The 22,790-nt window shown below is 35.6% G+C and overlaps 1 protein-coding gene across 1 annotated transcript in view; it reads right to left on the reverse strand.

Annotated features, from left to right (window-relative positions):
* Positions 1 to 22,790, reverse strand: part of LOC150086860 (uncharacterized) — a 414,998-nt gene that overhangs the window by 345,515 nt on the left and 46,693 nt on the right. The window contains exon 2 of the mRNA XM_090372302.1: positions 1,476 to 1,547. Within this exon, the coding sequence (XP_090228428.1) occupies positions 1,476 to 1,547 (72 nt within the window). The remainder of the gene's footprint in view (positions 1 to 1,475; positions 1,548 to 22,790) is intronic.

Raw genomic sequence — 22,790 nt, forward strand, 5'->3', positions numbered from 1 at the left:
ACACTCAGATTTTTAGACAAGATCATATATCTCTATTATATAAACTTACCCTGACTTCTAATCTCTTTTGGCATAAGCAAATCACAAATATTACTTCCTCTGCATATAAAAGAACTGGGTTTTTCTCTTCACTCTCAGTATTACTTTTCTTATAAACAGCTACTCACTCTGTACAAACCTCAAATCCACCCTACAATGGAATATTGTTCCCACACCTTGGGGCAGTGCCCCCCATAACCTCTCTCAGGCTTCTAGACTCCATTCAAGAGAGGGCAGTTAGGTTATTAACTGGACCCATCTCTTAAAGTCTCTGCTTCATAGACACTTTCTGCTGCATACCTTTTCTATAGATACTTTCATGGGTTCTGTTCTTCTGAATTGGCTTCTATAATTCCTTCTCTTTCTTTCAAACCAGTCCAAACATGTGCTGCAACCAGTAAGTCAACATTGACTTACTGTCCAACTTCAAATTCACAGAACCAACTATTCTTCTCTGTTTATCCCTCCAATTTCTGGAACAACCTGCCTGTACATGTATTTCCTGGAATTACGATCTACAGAAATTCAAGTCTAATGTTAATAAGCATCTTCTCACCCTCAACTGACATATGATACTAAGCACTATGGGTTCTAATACCTTTTGTGTTTTTGGTTATCATAAAAAAAAGAAAAAAAAATTGTGGGTCCATGATGGTCAGGACAGAATGGAATTATGAAAAAAAAAAAAAAAAACACAGCATAGGTTTGTTGTTAAAGCAATATCATATTTAGTTTAATTATATATAAATTTAATAAACTATTATAAGGTTGCCAGAAAGGAAGGAAACAAATGCAAAGAATTATTTTAACGTAGTATATTTAGACTTTAGTAAGATTTCTGATACAGTTTCACATTTTGTGAGACTTTAATAAAACTTTTTTTAAGTCTTATAAAGTTTGTGTTTTTTGTAAACTGATAAAAGTAGCCATACAGAAGCTTTTGTTTTGTGTAAACCGGAACAATGTACCATTGGTTGGAGGATGCTACAACAGTAAAAGCTCTGAATGGACCAGGGTCACAAGTGGTGTCCCAAACTGTTCAGTACCGGGTCCCTTAGTGTTTCTGATATTTCTTAATGACAGTGATGAAGGTCTAACAAGTTTGATGCCAAATATATCTGGTGACACAAAGGTTAAAAGGTTAACAGTAATAACCATGTTATATTGTTGTTTTTTAAGATGGTGATTCAAATCCAATTGTGAATGCAGAATTTTTTTTTATTTCACCATTCTTTTTTGGCAAAAAAACAAAAACTTTGAAGAGACCACTAAATTTTAAAATTTAACTATTTTATTAAAATTATTAGATAATACAAAAAAATTCTAAATTCCCAAAATGTTTAACAGCTGAAATAAACATTTCCCTAATCTAGTTTTACATATAACTTTTCATTACAAAGTATAGAAGCAAATAAATTTAAAAAAAAATTACTTACAGTTTTTTCAGGCTAGTCAATCCATCAAAAGCGGAGTCGGGTATAGTTGTAATGTCATTATTCTGCAAATCCCTGTAGTGAAAAACAAAACAAAACATATAAACTTACATGGCACACCTTGAATTTAAAATAAGCATTCTCTTAAATGAATACATGATTATTACTTTTATTTATTCCCTTATATGAGTGACATTCATGAAATGTCAGGTCAAGTATGAGAGTTTCAATAAATAAGGTAATAACCCCATTATAAAAAGAAAACATGTTTATTATGACCAAGATAAAATGTGTGAAATATATACTGAACATACAGTGCATACCACTTATGGTAATCATGGATAATGTTATCACTTTTATGAAGTCCTGATCAAACATAGTATACATAGAAAAAATGTTGTTTATTGTAATTAGCACTTTGTTTTTCATTATCACTTTTTTGCTTATCACTATTCATGAAAGTGCAGTGGAAGTGATTATGTAGCATCCCAATTTGTTCTTGAACTCTGACACATTGCATGTCTTACTTACTGATGTTGCTTTGTATAGTTGTTGGTGTCATTACTCCACGAAAGTACTGTCTCTGTACTCCTGCCAGTGTGACTGTTTTGCAGTAGACCGTTAACCTTTTTTTCTAATTCTTGATTTTTAATATTTTCTTTATTTGTTTTTAACAGTTTGTATGGATTTCTAGAAACATTATGGCAGCTTCATTTTTATTGATGACTTTATTTGCTACTTTCAAGTAGCAAATAAAATTAAAGTATTTTATATTGCTTGATTTTAATGTTTTATTTCTGTCCACTTCCATCTTTTTATGTATACTGCTTTGCATCAATAAACAATACTAAACAGCTGCATTCTTACATCTTTGGTTGTTGTTTAGCTGTCTTGAAGTGATCACAATAGCAGCATCCACTATTTATTTTAATCCATAATCACCAAACATGTTCAGGTATTCATCCCACTATGGCACTAGTTAATTGATCCCTGCATCAAAGAAATCAGAATCAAGCTGTGAAGATTGTAAATTAACTGCTAACTCTAATATTATCACCATTTGCAAAACATAATAAACAATTCAAACATTTATTTATTAGACCCAGTTTTTCTGTTGCATTTTTTGTTTAACAGATCATTGGTGCACTTTACAGTATATGCAGTTTTACATTATCATGATGCCCCATATGGCATAATCTGAAACAGCAATATTCATAATTTATAGTCTCTTCTTTGTCTTAAACAGCAAGGAGTATCCTCAATTGTTTCATGCAAAGTACAGGAACCAATTAACTTCAATATGATGCATGTTTCTTGGGAATCAATCAGGAGCAAACCTATCTATGGTGAACTGCACCAGTTCACCATAGAACTGGTTCACTTGCAATTTCAGCAAGCTTGATACATCATTCTTCCCTAATCATGGTATTAATACAGCAAACATTACCCTCACTGTTAATTCTAGACTTCCTAGACCATTTCTCATCTCTGATCATCTGTCCTGCTGGTTGATTTATTTATTTATTTATTTTTTGATAGCTGCAGGATACATGTGCAGAAACTTGCTTTCGACCAGAAGGTAGTGGATCGTTGGAACAAACTCCCATCAGGTGTTGTGAAAGTGGATAATTCAAATAATTTTAAGGAAGAATAAGACAAATTGTTAAAGGGGATGGAGAAGTAATGTGAGAAGTGTTTTTTTTTTTTTTTTTGCTGATGCTGTATAAGTTTGCTTCCTTGTATCATTTGCCAGTACTAATACTAAAAAGATATACAGTCTGACCTCTCTTTAACGAACTTCCATATAGCAAAATTTTCTACGTAGCGAACCTTTTTTTATTTCCCCTTGGTCATTACATGGAAAATAGTTTCCTATAACAAAGAAAATTTCCATATAACGAACTAATTTTGAAAGACCTGGGTATGCATTGTTTGCAATCTGGCCTTTAGGCAATAGACTTGATGCTGTAGGAAGCACGAATTAAGAGCTAAAAGGACTAGCATTAATCCCTTTAGCTTTTAATAGGCTTTAATTCCACGAATTAAAAGCTAAAACATTTTACAATTTGATGGTGCCTGTAAAATCCTGCAGGAGGAAACTGGCCAACCACAGCACGGGATAGAAAAAGATGGAAGTTTAGGAGAGGCCTTTGCCCAGCAATGGGTCAGATGGCTAAAAAGAAATAAAATCTATACAACTTATACACTACTATGCTGAGAAGTCCCGCTGGTCAGCTGTCCACAGCCATTGGCAAAGATTAAGGCATATGAGACTCATAACAGAGAAGAAAAATGCATGGGAAGCATATAAATTATCAAGCGACTCAGAAGCCTATGGCAGATATAAGCTAGTCTGTAATCAGGTCACAAAGGAGGTTAGGCAGGCGAAGGCAGATTACGAGAAATCCTTGGCAAAATATGCTAAGAAAAACAGCAAGGATTTCTTTATTTATATAAACTCTAAAAGGAAGGGGATGAATCTGATTGGTCCACTTGGCATCGATGGTTCGACTGTTGATCATCCTGCTCAGATAGCAAACAAACTGAATGAGTATTTTGCATCTACATTCACACATGAGGAATTATTAAGGTTTGAAAATGTAAGAAGGTTATCAAATTGTAGCAGGGTACTTAATGATTTTGTAATAACTGAAAGCAAAGTGGAGGAGAAATTGTTGAAGTTAAACATAAGAAAAGCACCTGGGGTGGATGGGATCTATCCAGTTATATTAAAGGAGGCGGCAACGCAACTAAGCAAACCCTTAGCCATAATTATGAGAGCAATCCTTGGACTCAGGGGAGGTTCCCACGGACTGGAGATGTGCAAATGTATCCCCAATTCACAAAAGGGGATCGAAGGGTGACATGAGTAATTACAGACTAGTTAGTTTAACTTCTGTTCCGGGTAAAATAATGGAGTCATTTGTTAAAGATGCATTGCAGGATCATCCAGACAAGACTGCAGCAATAATTCAGATGCAGCATGGGTTTGTTAAGGGGAAGTCTTGTCCGACAAATTTGATAGGATATTATGATGTGGTTACAAAGGAACTGGAAGCAAAAAATAATTTTGATATCATATATTTGGATTTCAGGAAAGCTTTTGACACTGTTGCACATGGAAGACTATTGTACAAATTGGAGCAGAATGGTATTAAGGATAAGTTGCTACAATGGATAAAAGGATGGTTAAGTGGGAGAAGACAGAGGGTGGTAATCAATGGGTGCTGCTCTTCATGGACTAATGTTATTAATGGAGTCCCATAGAGTTCGGTGTTAGGTCCACTGTTGTTTTTTATATTTATCAATGATATTGATGAAGGTATATCAGGCTTAATGTCGAAGTTTGCAGATGATACAAAGGTTGGCAGGGTTGTTAATGACAGTGATGGCAGTATGCTACTGCAACAGGATCTAGAGATAATTTGGGCAGATGGGCTAAGAAGTGGCACCTGAAGTTTAACCTTGACAAATGCAAAGTACTGCATATGGGTAGAAGTAACCCCAGAGAAACGTACCAACTGTGTGGTACTACACGTAAGGTGGTAGAAAATGAAAAAGACCTAAAAGTAATTGTGCAGTTAGATATGAAGTTTTCTGAGCAATGCAGACAGGCTGCCAGGGCAGGTCATGGGGTTTTGTCAATGATATATAGAAATTTTGCTAGCAGGGAGAAGGAGGTGATTGTCCCTCTGTATAAGGCAATGGTCAGGCTACGCCTTGAGTACTGCGTACAGGTCTGGAGGCCTCATTTTAGGAAGGATGTAGATTTACTTGAGTGTGTACAGAGAAGGGCAACAAGATTGGTGAGGGGAATGAAGGGAACCTCTTACCAAGAGAGGCTTAAGTTCTGCAAATTGCAGTGGCTGGAAACTAGGCACCTGCGCGGTGATCTGATTGAGGTGTATAAGGCCTTGAATGGGTTGAGCATGCTGAATTCTGATGGGATCCTTCCACTTGTTCAGATTACGAACCTAAGGGGGCATAAATTCAAATTAAGAAAAGATGTGCGGAAATTTGCCTTTAGCCAGTGGGTGGTTAATTGCTGGAACAAACTTCCATCTGTCGTTGTGGAAGTTGACAGGTTAAATAAATTTAAGGAGGAACTGGACAGGCATTTGGAGGGAATGGTGTGATTTTTTTTTTTTTTTTTTTTTTTTTTTGGCTGATGCTGCATAAGCTTATACACTTGCTTTCTTGCATCACATGCCACTACTACTATATTCCTGACGCGGGCATTGGCTCTGTAAACCTATTTTCTACAGTAAGCATCCTATTAGAGAATTAGGAGAGAGCGAATTTCACCTGTCTCTATTTACATGGTAGCTGCAAGTGGTCCCTAATTTCAGCTTTGTTTTAACTGCTGTGCAAGTAACCTTACAGTGTCTAAGAGGAAATCCTTGAGTGTAGTGTAAAAAATTGGAGTGCTTAATAAATTAATTAAAAACAAAAGAAATTGCTTTAAAATTTGATGTCCCTGCCAGTAGTGTGTCAACCATTCTGAAAAGACCCTGTTTCGATTCTCAAACTGTTCATTTAATTTTCTTCTTTGGATTAGACCGGGGTTCGAGCCCATCACCACCAAATACGAAGGATGCGGAAAGGTCAGGGAATGACCACCGCATTTCCCGGAGCAATATGGCCTTAGTTGCTAATGCTCCTAAAAACCAAATAACAACAACAACAACATAATTTCCCCTTAACAAACCCTCTTGGCGCATTATAGCCTTAGTAGCTAGTGCGCCAATAAAATCAAAACCAACCAACCAACCTTAACAAACCCATGCTGTGTCTGAAGTATAATTATAGCCTTGTCTGGATGATTCTGCATTACTTCTTTACCAGTGACTCCATTAGAACAGAAATTAAAATAACAGGTCTTTAATTACTTGTGTCACCCTTTGATCCCCTTTGTGAATTGGGGATACATTCGTACATCTCCAGTCTGCAGAGACCTCCTCTGAATCCAAGGACTCTTGTAATTATGGCTAAGGGTTTGCTAAGGGAAAGATTCTTTGCTTGCTGCCTCCTTTAATATAATTGGATAGATTCCATCCACCCCAGATGCCTTTCTTATGTTTAACTTCAACAATTTCTCTTCCACGTTCCTCTCAGTTATTACAAAATCATTTAGCTCCATTATAGTTTGAACTTCCTGCATCCCCTTCCCTAAAGAATTCCTCATGTGTGAATATAGATGCAAAATACTCATTCAGTTTTTCAGCAACCTGAGCAGGATTATCAACAGCCAAATCATCAATATTGAGGACCAATTTGATTCATCCCCTTCCTTCTACAAAAGAATCAATCATAAGTAAAGAATCTTTGCTATTTTCTCTGCATTCTTTGCCAAAGATTTCTCATTTGCCTTCACTTGCCTGACATCTTTTGTGACTTGATTACTGACTAGTTTATATCTACTATAAGCTTCTGTGTCACCGAATAATTTATATGCATCCAATGCATTTTTCTTAATCTTCTCCATGTCTGATTAGTTCATCTGACATCCATTTAGTCCTAAACCTTGCACAGTATTTCTTAGTTGGTATGAAAAGCCTAGTAGCTTCTGTGATTAATTCCTCGAATGCTTCCCATTTAGAATTTGCTGATGGTAACATCACTTGGCCCCACTGTATAGAATTTAAAACTGTCTGAGACCATTGTAGTTACCATTATGAAAGCAAAAATTTTAAGTTGTTTGTTTCGGAATATTTTTTAAGTGCATCAGCATCCATGGCCATAGTGCACCATAAAAATTTTAAGTAAATTCCAAATAAATACACTGTAATCACTGCAACCCTTGTCAGGAGAACTAACTGAAATCACTCAAAGAACACTAGACTTTGTTTACATAACTATATGAAGGTCCTCTCTATGCAATATTGAGATATCAAGCATTGTTTGTAAACAGTTGATGTTGTTATTTGGTTTTTAGGAGCATTAGCAACTAAGGCCATGTTGCTCCGGGGATATGCGGTGGTCATTCCCTGACCTTTCTGCATCCTCCTTATTTTGTGGGATCATGGGCTTGAACCCCGGTTTAATCAAGAACTGTGTGCTATGCACTGCTGCTCCTGCCCACCTGGCTACGGAGGCACCATAAACAGTTGAATGGAGCCAACTATTCTTATAGAAAGAATTGCTAGAACACAAAAATGTCTAACATGGAAACGAGGCAAAATCAGACCTATGTTTACATGAACTTTTTTTTCTTTGTTTTCCTAATTCTATCCCTAAGTATATCCCACATGTTATGATACATCCTGTATATAAAGTTTCTAGTCTTTTTGTCATCGTGGTCCCTGCAATTTAAAAATTACAATTATTAGGTATTAATGCTTATTTTACATATTAATATTCTTAATGGAGAGTTATATTAAAATTCATGTTACAGCCTCAAAAGGAACTTTATCAGCAACAGGCTAAGGAACCAGAGACTATGCCTGGACCTGATGTTACCCATCAAAAATGCATTGGGAGTCCAAGTTCCACCCCAGACTTTGAACAAGCTTCCTTGAAACAAGCCAGCATTATCTGAATGAATTAACATTAGTATTGGCAATAATACTAATTCAAAGTAAAAAAAAAACCCATAATTTCTCCATTCTTTCCAAAAGAAGTTTATGGAAATTCTGACATTACTGGAACTGGACAATGCTATCTAATTTATCCTGGAAGTGATGCTATTCATTATTCTGGAAGTGACACTGTTATTAGTTGGATAGCATTGTTGCTTCTGGATTGGTCATAAAGACCTATGTGGAGAAGATTAGAAAAAAATTACATACATCTCAAAAGACTGTTGAATATGTCTCAAACAACTGTTTTGAGACATATTTTACTGAATAATATTAATACATATAAATTTACATATCTGTACCATTTAACATCATTATGGTTATTGTTACCATTCTAGGGTTAAACTCTCCACTACTTTATAAATTGGCTATGACTTGTATAGGGTGCTGTCTGTTGGGCTGGCTGTTATTTTACTAGTGTGCTAAATTGCTGCAACTATAATATACTTCTAAACCCAGCTGACCCATGTCTACCATCATAGACAACCTTTAGACCAGTGGTTTTCAACTGGGGTGCTGTGGCACCCTAAGGTGCCACAGCACCCCGGTTGAAAATTTGTGGTGATCTATAATTGATGTTTACTTAGTGCCTCTACATAAAGAAAAAAATTATTATATACTGTATATATAGTATGTATATACATAGCTATAAATACTATATATATATATATATATATATATATCTAATAATTAAAATAAATATGATATTTAAAATAAAAACATCAGCCAGTAGTACGGCAATAATGCAGAGCGAAACGAAACGTAAAATAATATAAAATAAACAAACAGGGAAGGGAAAGTAGCGGTAGTAGGACAAAAGGTAGTCGATAATCCCCTGTATAATTTAGTCAATTAAGTCATTAAACCCAATTAATAAAACATGATGTAATTTAAAATAATGCCAATTATACATAATTTAGCGGAACCCCCTCGAAGGTACCATTTCCAAAAGACGTGAAATATCACCAAAAATGGTTTTTAAATATCATATTTATTTTAATTATTAGATATAATTAGGCATCATGTGGAGGATGTGCATTTGCTGCCTCTAATGATAGCTACATAGCCATATTTATTTATTTTTATCACTTTTGCCTAACTTTTACCTCACATAATATATATATATATATATATATATATATATATATATATATATATATATATATATATATATACACAAATTTGTATATATGTGTATACATAGCTATAAAACAGTAGATGGCAATTAGAGATAGATATTGTTTAGGTATACTGAATGGTATTAGTCCTTAATAATTTCAATATATCCATTCATAACTGGATTTTGTGAATATCTTTTATTTTATTTTTCTTATGCAGGGCTCGTTGCACATATCCATCTACTTGTTCACTCATAAATGAGCTTATGCCCCTGTTAGCTCAATACATGTAATATCCCTCTATTACCATCATACATATACAGGTATCCCTTGACTTACAATGGGGTTCAGTTCCACAACTTTCATAATAAGTTGAATTGGTTGTAGGTTGAATTTCATACAAAAATATTAAGGGCATACAAATTCATAATGAAAAATAATACTGAACAACAAATTTTGGGTCATATCTTGTTGTGGGCATGAAAGTAAGTTTACTCTATAGATTTTGGGGTTCTAAACATGAAAATAGTGTTCAAAATGGCAGATTAGCTCTTGTTTTCGAAAAAAGTAGTTTTTTATATTTATACAAGTTATTTTTTATTTATATAGCAGTAAGATGTAGCTATGAACATACCTGTATCAAACACGGGACCTTTTTTTTTGCCTTCCACTTGTATTCAGCTTCGGGAGCATCCTTTTTCACCATCTTACAATAATCAGCTAACATGGTGGCACTCCATTTGCTTTTGTATTTTTGTTTCATTGCTGCGATGAGTCTTGAGAATTTCTCTTGCAAGTATGTGAATGCAGAACCGTACACTTCCGAAGCCTTCAAGAAATTTTTCACAAGCCCCAGTTTGATGTGGAGCGGTGGAAGCAAAATTTTATTTGGATCTACCAGAGATTCATATGCTGCGTTCTTCATTCCAGGTACTAATGATTTTCATTGAGGCCAACTCCTCTTCTCTTAGTGCATATCCCAGGCATGACTATCCCACTCGCAGGGAAAGCAACAGTGCTTAGTGTAACCCTTTTGTAGTCCTAATAAAATGGTGATTATCTTTAAATCACCTCATATCTGCCACTCATACTTCTGATAGTGTACACCTAAGATGTTCTCCATCTTTGCATGTGTTTCTTTTCTGTGGATAGCATATGCAAGAGGTATTGAAGGCAGCATATTTCCATTGTGTAATAACACAGCCTTAAGGCTAACCTCAGAAATGTCTATAAACAGTTGCCATTTTCTGGGAATGTGCCTCATGTTCATTGCTGCCATTAGCCCATCAACATCCTTACAAACAGTGAGTTTACCTTCTGTTTGATAGAATTTATCATAGTCTTTATTTCAAGTACGAAATACTTTCACGGAATGATCTGGAAGATTTCACTGTTATAGCCTCGAGGCCAAAAGCCCTACCTTATTCTTCATCAGTTCAAGATCCCTAATGAGGTCATTAATCTCACTTTCTGTGATCTTATGTGGTTCAGAAGGATAAAGGTTTGGGCAAAATGGTGATCCCTTGACATAGACAGCTGCTGTACTTCTTTGTGTATATCAAGATGATGTTCATCAATGTCTTCAACTCCATCAGAGTATACAGAAAAACGGTCAGGAATAGGTAGTACTTCACCATGAGGCACGGGATGAATTACAGATGATATATTTGGGTACATCACTGTCTACTTTTTCTTCATTGTCATCCCTTTTATAATAGGAAGCACCATACAGAAGTAACATTCTGTGACATTTGTTGGCTCCCTCCACACCATGGGCACTGCAAAAAGCATGAAACGTTCCTTTCAATTCACCCATGCTTTGAGATTTGATGAACAGCTAGTGCAGCATAGAGCCCAGTTCTTGTCCTGGTTGCCTGCTTTACACCTAGAGTACAAGAAATAGGCCTTTTTTAATGCTTGAGTTAAGGGAAGTTTTCTTGAATCTAACGTGACTTCTCCACATACCTAACAGAAGTCATCCGGACTATTCGCACAATTACAGGGCATATTAACCTTATACAATACAAATACTGTGCAAAAAGTAGAAATCTCACAGAGAACAACTGAGAACAAATCACCCAGTACCTAGCTGTATTCGAGGATTACTGTATTAAGACACATTTGAAGCAACAACAACCTATCGTGTGATGCAGAGAGAGAGAGAGAGGCAACAGTTGTCGATCATGTGATAAGAGCAAGGTGGTACTGAAACTGCAGTGCTGCCATGCATTTTGCCAAGAGCCACAGTTGATAATGTCGAGTAACTTGCTAAAATGAGACCCCAACAGTAATTCGAAAACAAGAGCCAATTGACAAATTTTAATGAGATTCTCGTGTTGAGCAGCTTAAAATTAGTCTAGCTTGGATGTTTTAGTAACATTTTACATGTTGACCAGTGTAACAAACATAATTTACCTAAATCTAATGGACTTTATTTCTTTTACAATTTCATATACAAATGTATGCACGCATAATAAATTAAATTAGTAAATTAATAAGAGGAGTTTACCTCAATATAGTACGTGGAACACTTCCGTATGATACCCTCCAGAAATTAAAACGGAAAAAACGAAAAAATCGACAACTTACCGGTACATTAAAGTAAAATATAAATAATTAAAGTAAATTATAAATAATTAAATAATCAATTTAACACAATTCAAAATCAATTCAAAACAATTAAAATTCAAATTAACGCAATTAAAAGAATCTAACGAAAATATTCAAAACGATTTTCCTTCCTGAAGCTGACAATGCTTTTCGACCGACTGTCGTGATCACAGGAATGAAAATTATCGAATCAGGCTAAACCTGCAACTTAAATAGTGATTATGTGTCTTCGCGCATGCGCGTAAAGGTCCACGCATCGGAGATCAAATATGGCCGCCGAACATTAACAGAATTCTCGTGTAATTTAATTTCAACGGTTTCTGCAATTAATAGTCGCGTATAATTACGTTGAACGTTAAGTATTTTGGCCTCGTTAAATAAAAAAGTATGTTTTTCGTTAATGGCATGAAAGGCTAATTCTGACGCTGCTGAACGAGAAGCACGAACAGAGGCTTCGTGTTGATTTACACGGATATTAAGAGAAAACCGCGTGGAACCCTGATAAGACGAGTCGCAATCACCGCAAGAAATGTTGTATACTAGATCATTAATTTGTGTTGCGAACGCCGAAAGAACCGAGCGATTGTTCAGTATAGTGTGTAACTTCCGTATAGGCCTAGCTATAATTTTAAATTCGGTATCTTTAAAGAATCTGTTAAGCTGTTTGTGCCACTGTTCAACATATGGGACAGAAATAAAGTATTTTTTGATATTACTATTGTTGATTGGTGCAGTATTTTGTATCCTATCCTTAGCTTGTACCCTAATTCGATTTATTGTGTTAATGGGATAACCCCTGTTCAAGAATCTGCTAGTTAATATTTGTATTTCTGAGTCTAAAGCAGAATCCGTCGTTGAATATTTATAGGCATTTAGAAATTGATTAAAGATAATCGATCTTTTGTAGGTGAACGGGTGGTAGCTATTATAATGTAGAAGCATACCGGTGTTTGTGGGTTTTCGATAGATGCTAAATTGTATTTTGTTCGAGTCCCGGGTAAGCGTGAAATTTAGAAAGTTTAATGACTTAGTATCCGTATCTTCCCTTTCCAATGTAAATTTGAGTCTAGAATGAATATTGTTAAACGAATGTAAAATATCTTGGATAGTACTACTATCGGTAATAACTAGAACATCGTCTAAATACCTCCCATAGTATGTGATACGGGGACGAAAAGGTGTCAAATGTATCTGCTCAATCGTTGAGAGATAGATCTCTGACATTAAGCCACTCAGGCTCAAACCCATTGGTAATCCAAAAATTTGTTTGTACACCTTGTCTCGAAAGGTGATGTAGTTAGCCTCAACTAATAGTTTAATTAAGTGAAAAATCTCCTTTATAGGCAGCTTCGTATAATTAATCGGTGTCGAGTTTTTATTTAACATATCCCAAATAATATCTAATGTGTATTCAACGTTTACATTCGTATATAATGATGTAACATCTAATGAGAATAAATTGTCATTGTCGCCGAGTCTACAGTCTTTAAGATTATTAAATAATGTATCGTAATTCTTAATCCCAAATTGTATAACCTGTCTAAAAGGTTTTATAATGTTATATACATGTGTGGCTAAGGCTGAAAATGCCGAGTTCCTGTAGGAAACAATAGGTCGAATCGGAAATCCAGGCTTGTGTAATTTTACCTGACCAAAAAGTGCAGGAATATTGTATGTTCTGGACTTCAATTCCTTCAACTGAACCATAGTAATGTAGTCGTTTTTACGATATGTGGTTAACGTTTTATTGTATTGATTTACCAAATTGGTAAACAGTGTCGGGTCCACTTCACAATAAGTGGAGCTATCAGATACAACTGAATCTAACTTATTAATATAATCATGTTTATCTAGTATCACCACTGTATCTCCTTTATCTGCCCTCTGTATAATAATGTCCTTATTTTCTCGAAGTTCTCGTAAAGCTGAACTGTCATGTGTATTCAATTTAGGAAGTCGTGTTTCTTTTATGTTATTCACTACTTGGTTAACTTGTTGAATAAATACATCTTTTTGTGGAACACTACGAAGTCCAAATTCAAAATCAATTACGCATTGTTTTTTTGGCAGCTTTCGAGGTGGTAAATTATAATTTAATCCTTTGGATAAAAGTGAAATCTGGTCCTGCGATAGTGTACACGAGGAAAGATTTGTAACCTGTTGATGTGTCGGTTCGTTGGATACTGGGTGAGAGGGTGTTCGTGAACTAGCCGACATATTCTGTGGTAGTGCGTTATGTGTCTGTGGGGGGGATGTCACCCAACTCGTGTGAACTTGGTCGCAAGCTCGCGACAATGTGTTAGAATTCGTATGAACGTGTCTTGAACTATTCGATAATGTTTGCAACTTATTAACGTGTCTGTTTTTTATTTCTGAGGCTTGTGCTTCCCGTCGCAAATCTATGGAGGTCTTCAATACAGACCAATCGTTCGGATGTAGATAATTTTTTAATTTATCGCGAAGCTTCCTAACCTGGGAAAGGTATTTTTGTTTATCCGAATATCGAGATTTTAAGGCAAGCTTAACAATATTACGTGATGTCGCCAGTGATAGTTGTTTTATGCCTGAAATTTTTTGATTTAAATTCACCCTGGCAAACTTCGGAACGATGTTGTCGTTTTTACGATATGTGGTTAACGTTTTATTGTATTGATTTACCAAATTGGTAAACAGTGTCGGGTCCACTTCACAATAAGTGGAGCTATCAGATACAACTGAATCTAACTTATTAATATAATCATGTTTATCTCCATAGATTTGCGACGGGAAGCACAAGCCTCAGAAATAAAAAACAGACACGTTAATAAGTTGCAAACATTATCGAATAGTTCAAGACACGTTCATACGAATTCTAACACATTGTCGCGAGCTTGCGACCAAGTTCACACGAGTTGGGTGACATCCCCCCCACAGACACATAACGCACTACCACAGAATATGTCGGCTAGTTCACGAACACCCTCACCCAGTATCCAACGAACCGACACATCAACAGGTTACAAATCTTTCCTCGTGTACACTATCGCAGGACCAGATTTCACTTTTATCCAAAGGATTAAATTATAATTTACCACCTCGAAAGCTGCCAAAAAAACAATGCGTAATTGATTTTGAATTTGGACTTCGTAGTGTTCCACAAAAAGATGTATTTATTCAACAAGTTAACCAAGTAGTGAATAACATAAAAGAAACACGACTTCCTAAATTGAATACACATGACAGTTCAGCTTTACGAGAACTTCGAGAAAATAAGGACATTATTATACAGAGGGCAGATAAAGGAGATACAGTGGTGATACTAGATAAACATGATTATATTAATAAGTTAGATTCAGTTGTATCTGATAGCTCCACTTATTGTGAAGTGGACCCGACACTGTTTACCAATTTGGTAAATCAATACAATAAAACGTTAACCACATATCGTAAAAACGACTACATTACTATGGTTCAGTTGAAGGAATTGAAGTCCAGAACATACAATATTCCTGCACTTTTTGGTCAGGTAAAATTACACAAGCCTGGATTTCCGATTCGACCTATTGTTTCCTACAGGAACTCGGCATTTTCAGCCTTAGCCACACATGTATATAACATTATAAAACCTTTTAGACAGGTTATACAATTTGGGATTAAGAATTACGATACATTATTTAATAATCTTAAAGACTGTAGACTCGGCGACAATGACAATTTATTCTCATTAGATGTTACATCATTATATACGAATGTAAACGTTGAATACACATTAGATATTATTTGGGATATGTTAAATAAAAACTCGACACCGATTAATTATACGAAGCTGCCTATAAAGGAGATGTTTCACTTAATTAAACTATTAGTTGAGGCTAACTACATCACCTTTCGAGACAAGGTGTACAAACAAATTTTTGGATTACCAATGGGTTTGAGCCTGAGTGGCTTAATGTCAGAGATCTATCTCTCAACGATTGAGCAGATACATTTGACACCTTTTCGTCCCCGTATCACATACTATGGGAGGTATTTAGACGATGTTCTAGTTATTACCGATAGTAGTACTATCCAAGATATTTTACATTCGTTTAACAATATTCATTCTAGACTCAAATTTACATTGGAAAGGGAAGATACGGATACTAAGTCATTAAACTTTCTAAATTTCACGCTTACCCGGGACTCGAACAAAATACAATTTAGCATCTATCGAAAACCCACAAACACCGGTATGCTTCTACATTATAATAGCTACCACCCGTTCACCTACAAAAGATCGATTATCTTTAATCAATTTCTAAATGCCTATAAATATTCAACGACGGATTCTGCTTTAGACTCAGAAATACAAATATTAACTAGCAGATTCTTGAACAGGGGTTATCCCATTAACACAATAAATCGAATTAGGGTACAAGCTAAGGATAGGATACAAAATACTGCACCAATCAACAATAGTAATATCAAAAAATACTTTATTTCTGTCCCATATGTTGAACAGTGGCACAAACAGCTTAACAGATTCTTTAAAGATACCGAATTTAAAATTATAGCTAGGCCTATACGGAAGTTACACACTATACTGAACAATCGCTCGGTTCTTTCGGCGTTCGCAACACAAATTAATGATCTAGTATACAACATTTCTTGCGGTGATTGCGACTCGTCTTATCAGGGTTCCACGCGGTTTTCTCTTAATATCCGTGTAAATCAACACGAAGCCTCTGTTCGTGCTTCTCGTTCAGCAGCGTCAGAATTAGCCTTTCATGCCATTAACGAAAAACATACTTTTTTATTTAACGAGGCCAAAATACTTAACGTTCAACGTAATTATACGCGACTATTAATTGCAGAAACCGTTGAAATTAAATTACACGAGAATTCTGTTAATGTTCGGCGGCCATATTTGATCTCCGATGCGTGGACCTTTACGCGCATGCGCGAAGACACATAATCACTATTTAAGTTGCAGGTTTAGCCTGATTCGATAATTTTCATTCCTGTGATCACGACAGTCGGTCGAAAAGCATTGTCAGCTTCAGGAAGGAAAATCGTTTTGAATATTTTCGTTAGATTCTTTTAATTGCGTTAATTTGAATTTTAATTGTTTTGAATTGATTTTGAATTGTGTTAAATTGATTATTTAATTATTTATAATTTACTTTAATTATTTATATTTTACTTTAATGTACCGGTAAGTTGTCGATTTTTTCGTTTTTTCCGTTTTAATTTCTGGAGGGTATCATACGGAAGTGTTCCACGTACTATATTGAGGTAAACTCCTCTTATTAATTTACTAATATCATTATCAACGTAGAACATATTGAGTATTACAGCTCTGATTCATACTATCATAATAAATTAAAATAACATCTTAATTTCTTAATCATCTTCACTATCTGTGTTTTCACTTGAAAAAGACATTAATTCATCTTGAAATTTTTCAGTGAGGGAGGCAGAAGTGATAGGTTTTTTTAAGAACACGTCCAATTTTTTCTGAATGGCTTGCTTTTTCTTTTAATTATAAATTTCTCTAACATGCAAGAGCTTCTTGAATTAATGGTTTACCTTTGAGAATCGTTCAGTATCTGAATCCATACTTTCAAATTTTTGCATTCCATTATTTATTGCCGACCGGGCTAGCTGGGTGGGTAAAGTACCTGCCTGGCAACCCAAAGGTTGCAGGTTCGAATCCCGCCTCGGGCTTGGATCAAAGTACTGCAAAAACCTTGGGAGGTGCATTGTGGCCACAGATGCCGATGTGCCAACAACTACCAAAAAAAAAAAAAAAATCCATTATTTATTTGGCTAAGGCTGCAGCCATTTCTTTGAGCACAAACTTTTTAAGAAGTTCTTTTTGTTCTTCTAGCTCTCTCTCATCTTGTATAACTTACTGCGTCCCAAGCTCCAACAGGTCCTCATTGGTGAGCTACTCCACATCAGTGTCAGGAATTTGACTGATATCTTAATTTTCAGCGTCAAGATCAAGTCATTGAACAAACTTTACAATATCATTAGTAATCTTTCCAATTTCATTTTCTTTAAACTGCTATCAGAACTTATCAGGATTTTTCCACATACCATTCATGCATTTAGTAGTCAATTTAGCCCATGCTTCTGCAAGGTTCTTATTCTGTGAAGAATGTTATAGTTCTTTCAGAAGTTTCTTAATGTCTGTTGCTGCAATATTCTCTGCAAAAGTAATTTTTAAATAATGAGCTTTGAAGGTAATTAATTAGGCTGTATTAAACTTTTGGTGTTAGGTGATAAAAAAATCACTTTTACATTTGAGTGTAGACCTCATAAGTGTGGAGGGTGGCCTGGAGCATAATGAAGAATCAATATGATTTTGAAAGGAATATCTTTTTTGCGACAATATTCTTTTATTTCTGGAATAAAACAATGGGTAAACCAGTCTTCAAAGAGGAATTGCATCATCCACACCTTATTTGAGCAATAATATACTAGTAATTTGGCTTTACTAATTTTTTTGAATGCTCTAGGGTTTTGTGAGTGATAAATCATAAATAGCTTCAACTTATAGCAAGCAGCATTTATATCCAATAAAAGAGTAATGCAATCCTTATACACTTTTAAACCTGGCATACATTTTGATTCTTTTTGAATGTATGTATGGTTAGACATCTTTTTCCAGCAGAGACTGGTTTTGTCCACATTAAAAATTTGTTCTTTCAAATAATTTTCTTTATTAAGCATTACATCAAAGTCATTTTTGAAGATATCATCAGCTTTCCAGTCTGCACTTGCCCTTCCTCACTTTTCTTCACATCATGAAAGTTGCCATAATTTTTGAATCTTTCAAATCAACCATAGCTGTAATTAAAACCCTGATTTGTCATCTTCCCTTCATTTTAGGTCTTCAAAAAGACTACATGCTTTAGTTTGGATCGTTGTGAAACTTAGTGGAATAAGTTTTTGAATTAGATCTTCCATCCAAATCATTAATAATTTTTCCATTTTGTGTATGGGACTTTTATGTTTTTTTGTAATTATTGTAGATTTTTTTAGTGCTGATTCTCTTACTGTCTCATGAATTTGCTTTTTATAAAATGGTATAAATTTTCAAATGGAATAATTTTAAATCATTTGCCAAGTCAGACTGTTTTACCACTCATGTTGTTTTATTAATTTTATTTTTGTCTCTAAGTCTATTATATTTCTCTTCCTTTTATCACTTTTTCCCTTACTGGCCATAAGCATGTGATGTAAACACAAATAAAAACCAAAACAAATTACAAACTGAGTAAACTGACGAAAAATGAGAAACAGACCGACAACCACACAAGAACACTGCCACTTGTTCATCAACTAACCAATACAAAACAATTGATTGTACGATGGGATATGTTCTTGCATTACTGATTGCATCATTGGCTGATATTCCCTTGCAATCTTTATTTTTTTCTAAACATGTATTTCACGGTCATAAATCCAAGTGGTTGAAAGTCAAGGGATAGCTGTATTCCTATATTACAGGCAGATGTAACATTCATCATTATTTCAGTGGCATTAGAAGTCTGATACACTACATTACCTTCCATCATATCTTTGTTATACATATATATGCTATATTATGTATGTATAAATTAGTGCTATTGCATCATTTTAATGTGCAGCAATCTACTAAAGTAGTACGTAATTGGCATCATTTAAATATATCTCATATTGTGAATACCTTCACAAGTTGCCATGATATTGCACTACCTCAAATAAGTAACGCTTCACCAATGGAGAAGACTATTGTTACTTATTCTCAGTGGATACCACCACCCAGACGGCACTGTTTCTTAAAATTTTTGTATATTAAAATAGCAATAGCACTAACTTATACTTGCTCGCAACATGAGGCTTTAGCCCTAAAAGGTTTTCATTCATATATGTATAAAGTAAACTTGTGTTATGATACTCCTGAGTTTAACACACTTTTCTTCTAACCCCAAGAATTATTATTAGTATTATTATCAAGAATCATCTAATGCTATTGTTTAATAGCATTAGTATTAGAATTTTAATAGGAGTGCTACAGATGTAGCACTCCTATTAAAACCCTTTCCTGCTTATATTACTTCTTTTCGGGTCCTAAAGAAGGAATGATTCCATCCTTCTTTTTGATCTTTGACTTTGGGAAAGGAATAACAGAGACTAAATTCTATAAATTTTTTATGATATATAAAACTATCTACATAAAAATTGTTGCTGGTGAATCTGATGCATGTGCCATTTCTTTATTTAATATTTAACTTGCAACTTTGAGATGATAGAAAGGCTGTTCTTTACAACTGTCTAGCCATTTATCATTACATTTGCACTCTAGCCTCGGCTTTTGTTTTTTTTTTTAACTCAATATTGTTCATCTGCTTTCCTTGCTGTATAGGTCAATATATGTTTAGTTTAATGTAATAAAATATCTTTTCAATAACGTGCAAAGAAAGGCTGAAGATGCCAAAAGAGTTCAGGTTTTACTTTTCCAGTTTTCAAAGAGTAAACCCTAAAACATAACTGTTTTGGTCTAATGAAGAAGATAAACAAATTTTTGGGTTTTAAAATGTGAGAAACAATGTTTATTTGTGTAAAAATATGTCCATAATAACTTATAAATATATTGGTATTACATCTTCCTAGCCTTAAGCATGTGCCTTTAATTCGAGCTTAGGATTTTATACTTGGCATGTAAGTCAACTAAAATTTCAGGCTATCTTTAATGCTTTAAAGGTTGACTTATACGGTGGAATATACAATCATCGTTGCTGTCTGTTCTAACCAAAGTCCATGAACACCCAACCCAAGCTTACTGGGTTGTCTTACTGGGCTGGAGTTCCCCATTGGTCTGCTTGTGTCCCATTCAGACCTCAGAGAGACCTGTTCTGGATTGCTGGATGCCTGAAGTTCTGACTACAAACTGTAGTGGGAACTGGAATCATGCGCTTCCAGCTTCTGGGTCTGCAGATAGTGGGTGGGGGATGGTAACCCTCTTTTGGGTAAAACTGGAATCTTGTTATTGCTGTGGTTATGTTGAATTTTTCAGGTTTCTTTAAAGTAGATTTTTCTTTTTTACTATTGTATTCAATGTTTAGTATCCTGGAGCTGTATATCTTGAAACAGTCTTCAAAATGCTGTGATACACCACATTGCAGGGGCGCCTCCGTAGCCAGGTGGGAAGGAGCAGCAGTGCGTAGCATGCTTCTTGATTAGACCGGGATTCGAGCCCGTCACCACCAAATACGGAGGATGCTGAAAGGTCAGGGAATGACCACCGCATATCATGGAGCAATATGGCCTTAGTTGCTAATGCTCCTGAAAACCAAATAACAACAACAACAACCACATTGCAGTCCCCTCAAATTACCTGTGTTCCTGATTCAGGAACCCAGATTTCGATTGAACTGCCTGACCTACCTTTTTTCCACATTGTCAGCATTTATCTTCAATTTTCGGTTTCTCATAAAGTACTTTTTGCAAGTATATTGCTTTGTTATCCTTGCTATGGTTCCCCTATAGGAAGGCAAAAGATGATTTTATAGACCCTGCTCCAACTGGGGGGCAGAAGTGGGGGGGGGGTAATAACTATTCTACACTGTTGTTTCATCCCATTACTGAAATTGCAGAGTAGTGGTTTTCTTGTATCTAATACAGCACAGTTTTGGGTCCAACCTGAAGACAGACCTAACAGAAACACTGGAGTGCCACATGCTTAGCAAAATACATGCTGAATATGCAGATAAGACATATCAAATTTGTTTATCAACCCTCTAAAAAACTTAAAAGAACTTCTAGAGGTCTGGGCAATCTTCCTTAGAACATGGGAACACATTAGGGAACTCAATGCAGAGTTGCTGTTCAATAATATTCCCAACTCCACTAACAGATACTAAAATTAGCCTTTACAAGATGCTACATTGACTGACACATATACACACAGGGGCATCTCAGGATTTCCTAGAGGAGGTGATGAAAGCAATTTTCCAGAGAATCATTAAACTTTAATCATCAAGTAGCAGTAAAAAAAAAAAAAAAAATCCACAGTATTTTGATCATGGAGGAGGGGGGGTGGGCAGCAGTAACCTGTTTCGTCCCTAGCTGAGCTGCTCCTGCACACACACACACACACACACACACACACACACACACACACAGAGAGAGAGAGAGAGAGAGAGAGAGAGAGAGAGAGAGAGAGAGAGAGAGAGAGAGAGAGAGAGAGAGACCACCTAAAATCACTGTCTGAGGAAGAAACACTTAAGTCTGGTAAACCTCACACCTGCCTTAAGGGCCCTACACTACTACACAGCTCCCACAAGTTGAATCTGAAACTGTGCCATATTAGACACATTACAGCAAAATGACTATTTCTACAACTTTAGTAATAGGATAATTAATAGCACCATAGAACGGTTGCATAATCCTCCCCCTCAGCTGGGAGATGAACTTGCTCCTTTCTTTGTGGCTCTCTATAGAGTGCCACAAAGCTTTCCTTCCCTCCACCTAAGGAAGTTTAGAACATGGTTTATTGGGTTCACTGCCACAAGTACCTTTCATAGTATTTGCAAGAACTGTGCATTCAAACTGCACAACCACCAGATACTAAACATTGAACGACAGCAAAATAAGGGACCTTTAAAGAAGCTTGGCAATTTAACATGATGCAAGCAGCAACATAAATTAACATCCACTACCCTGTTTTCCATTATAGAAAATATTGATAGTTGCCCTTGTATATATATCACTTCACAACAAACCAGGTGATCTGCAGTCATGAAAGTCAGGAACAGCGTGACAGTTACCATTGAATTCCAAAGATCAGCAAGGACCATGGCCAGAACTTCAGGTGCCCAGCAAAGGATCTCCCTCAGGCAGTAGTGCATTATACCTTCATGGGGGTCCTAAGCAAAATGGAATTTGGGGGGCCCCATCTATACCTTCATGGGGTCCAAGGCCAAATGGAATTTTGAGGCCCCATTTATAGAAAAAACTAATAAATAACATTTTCAATTGCATTTTATTGTGACAACAAAACA

Source organism: Mastigoproctus giganteus, chromosome 4 (assembly GCF_048544385.1).
Source record: "Mastigoproctus giganteus isolate SK-2022 chromosome 4, ASM4854438v1, whole genome shotgun sequence".
NCBI classification, from domain to species: Eukaryota; Metazoa; Arthropoda; class Arachnida; order Uropygi; family Thelyphonidae; genus Mastigoproctus; species Mastigoproctus giganteus.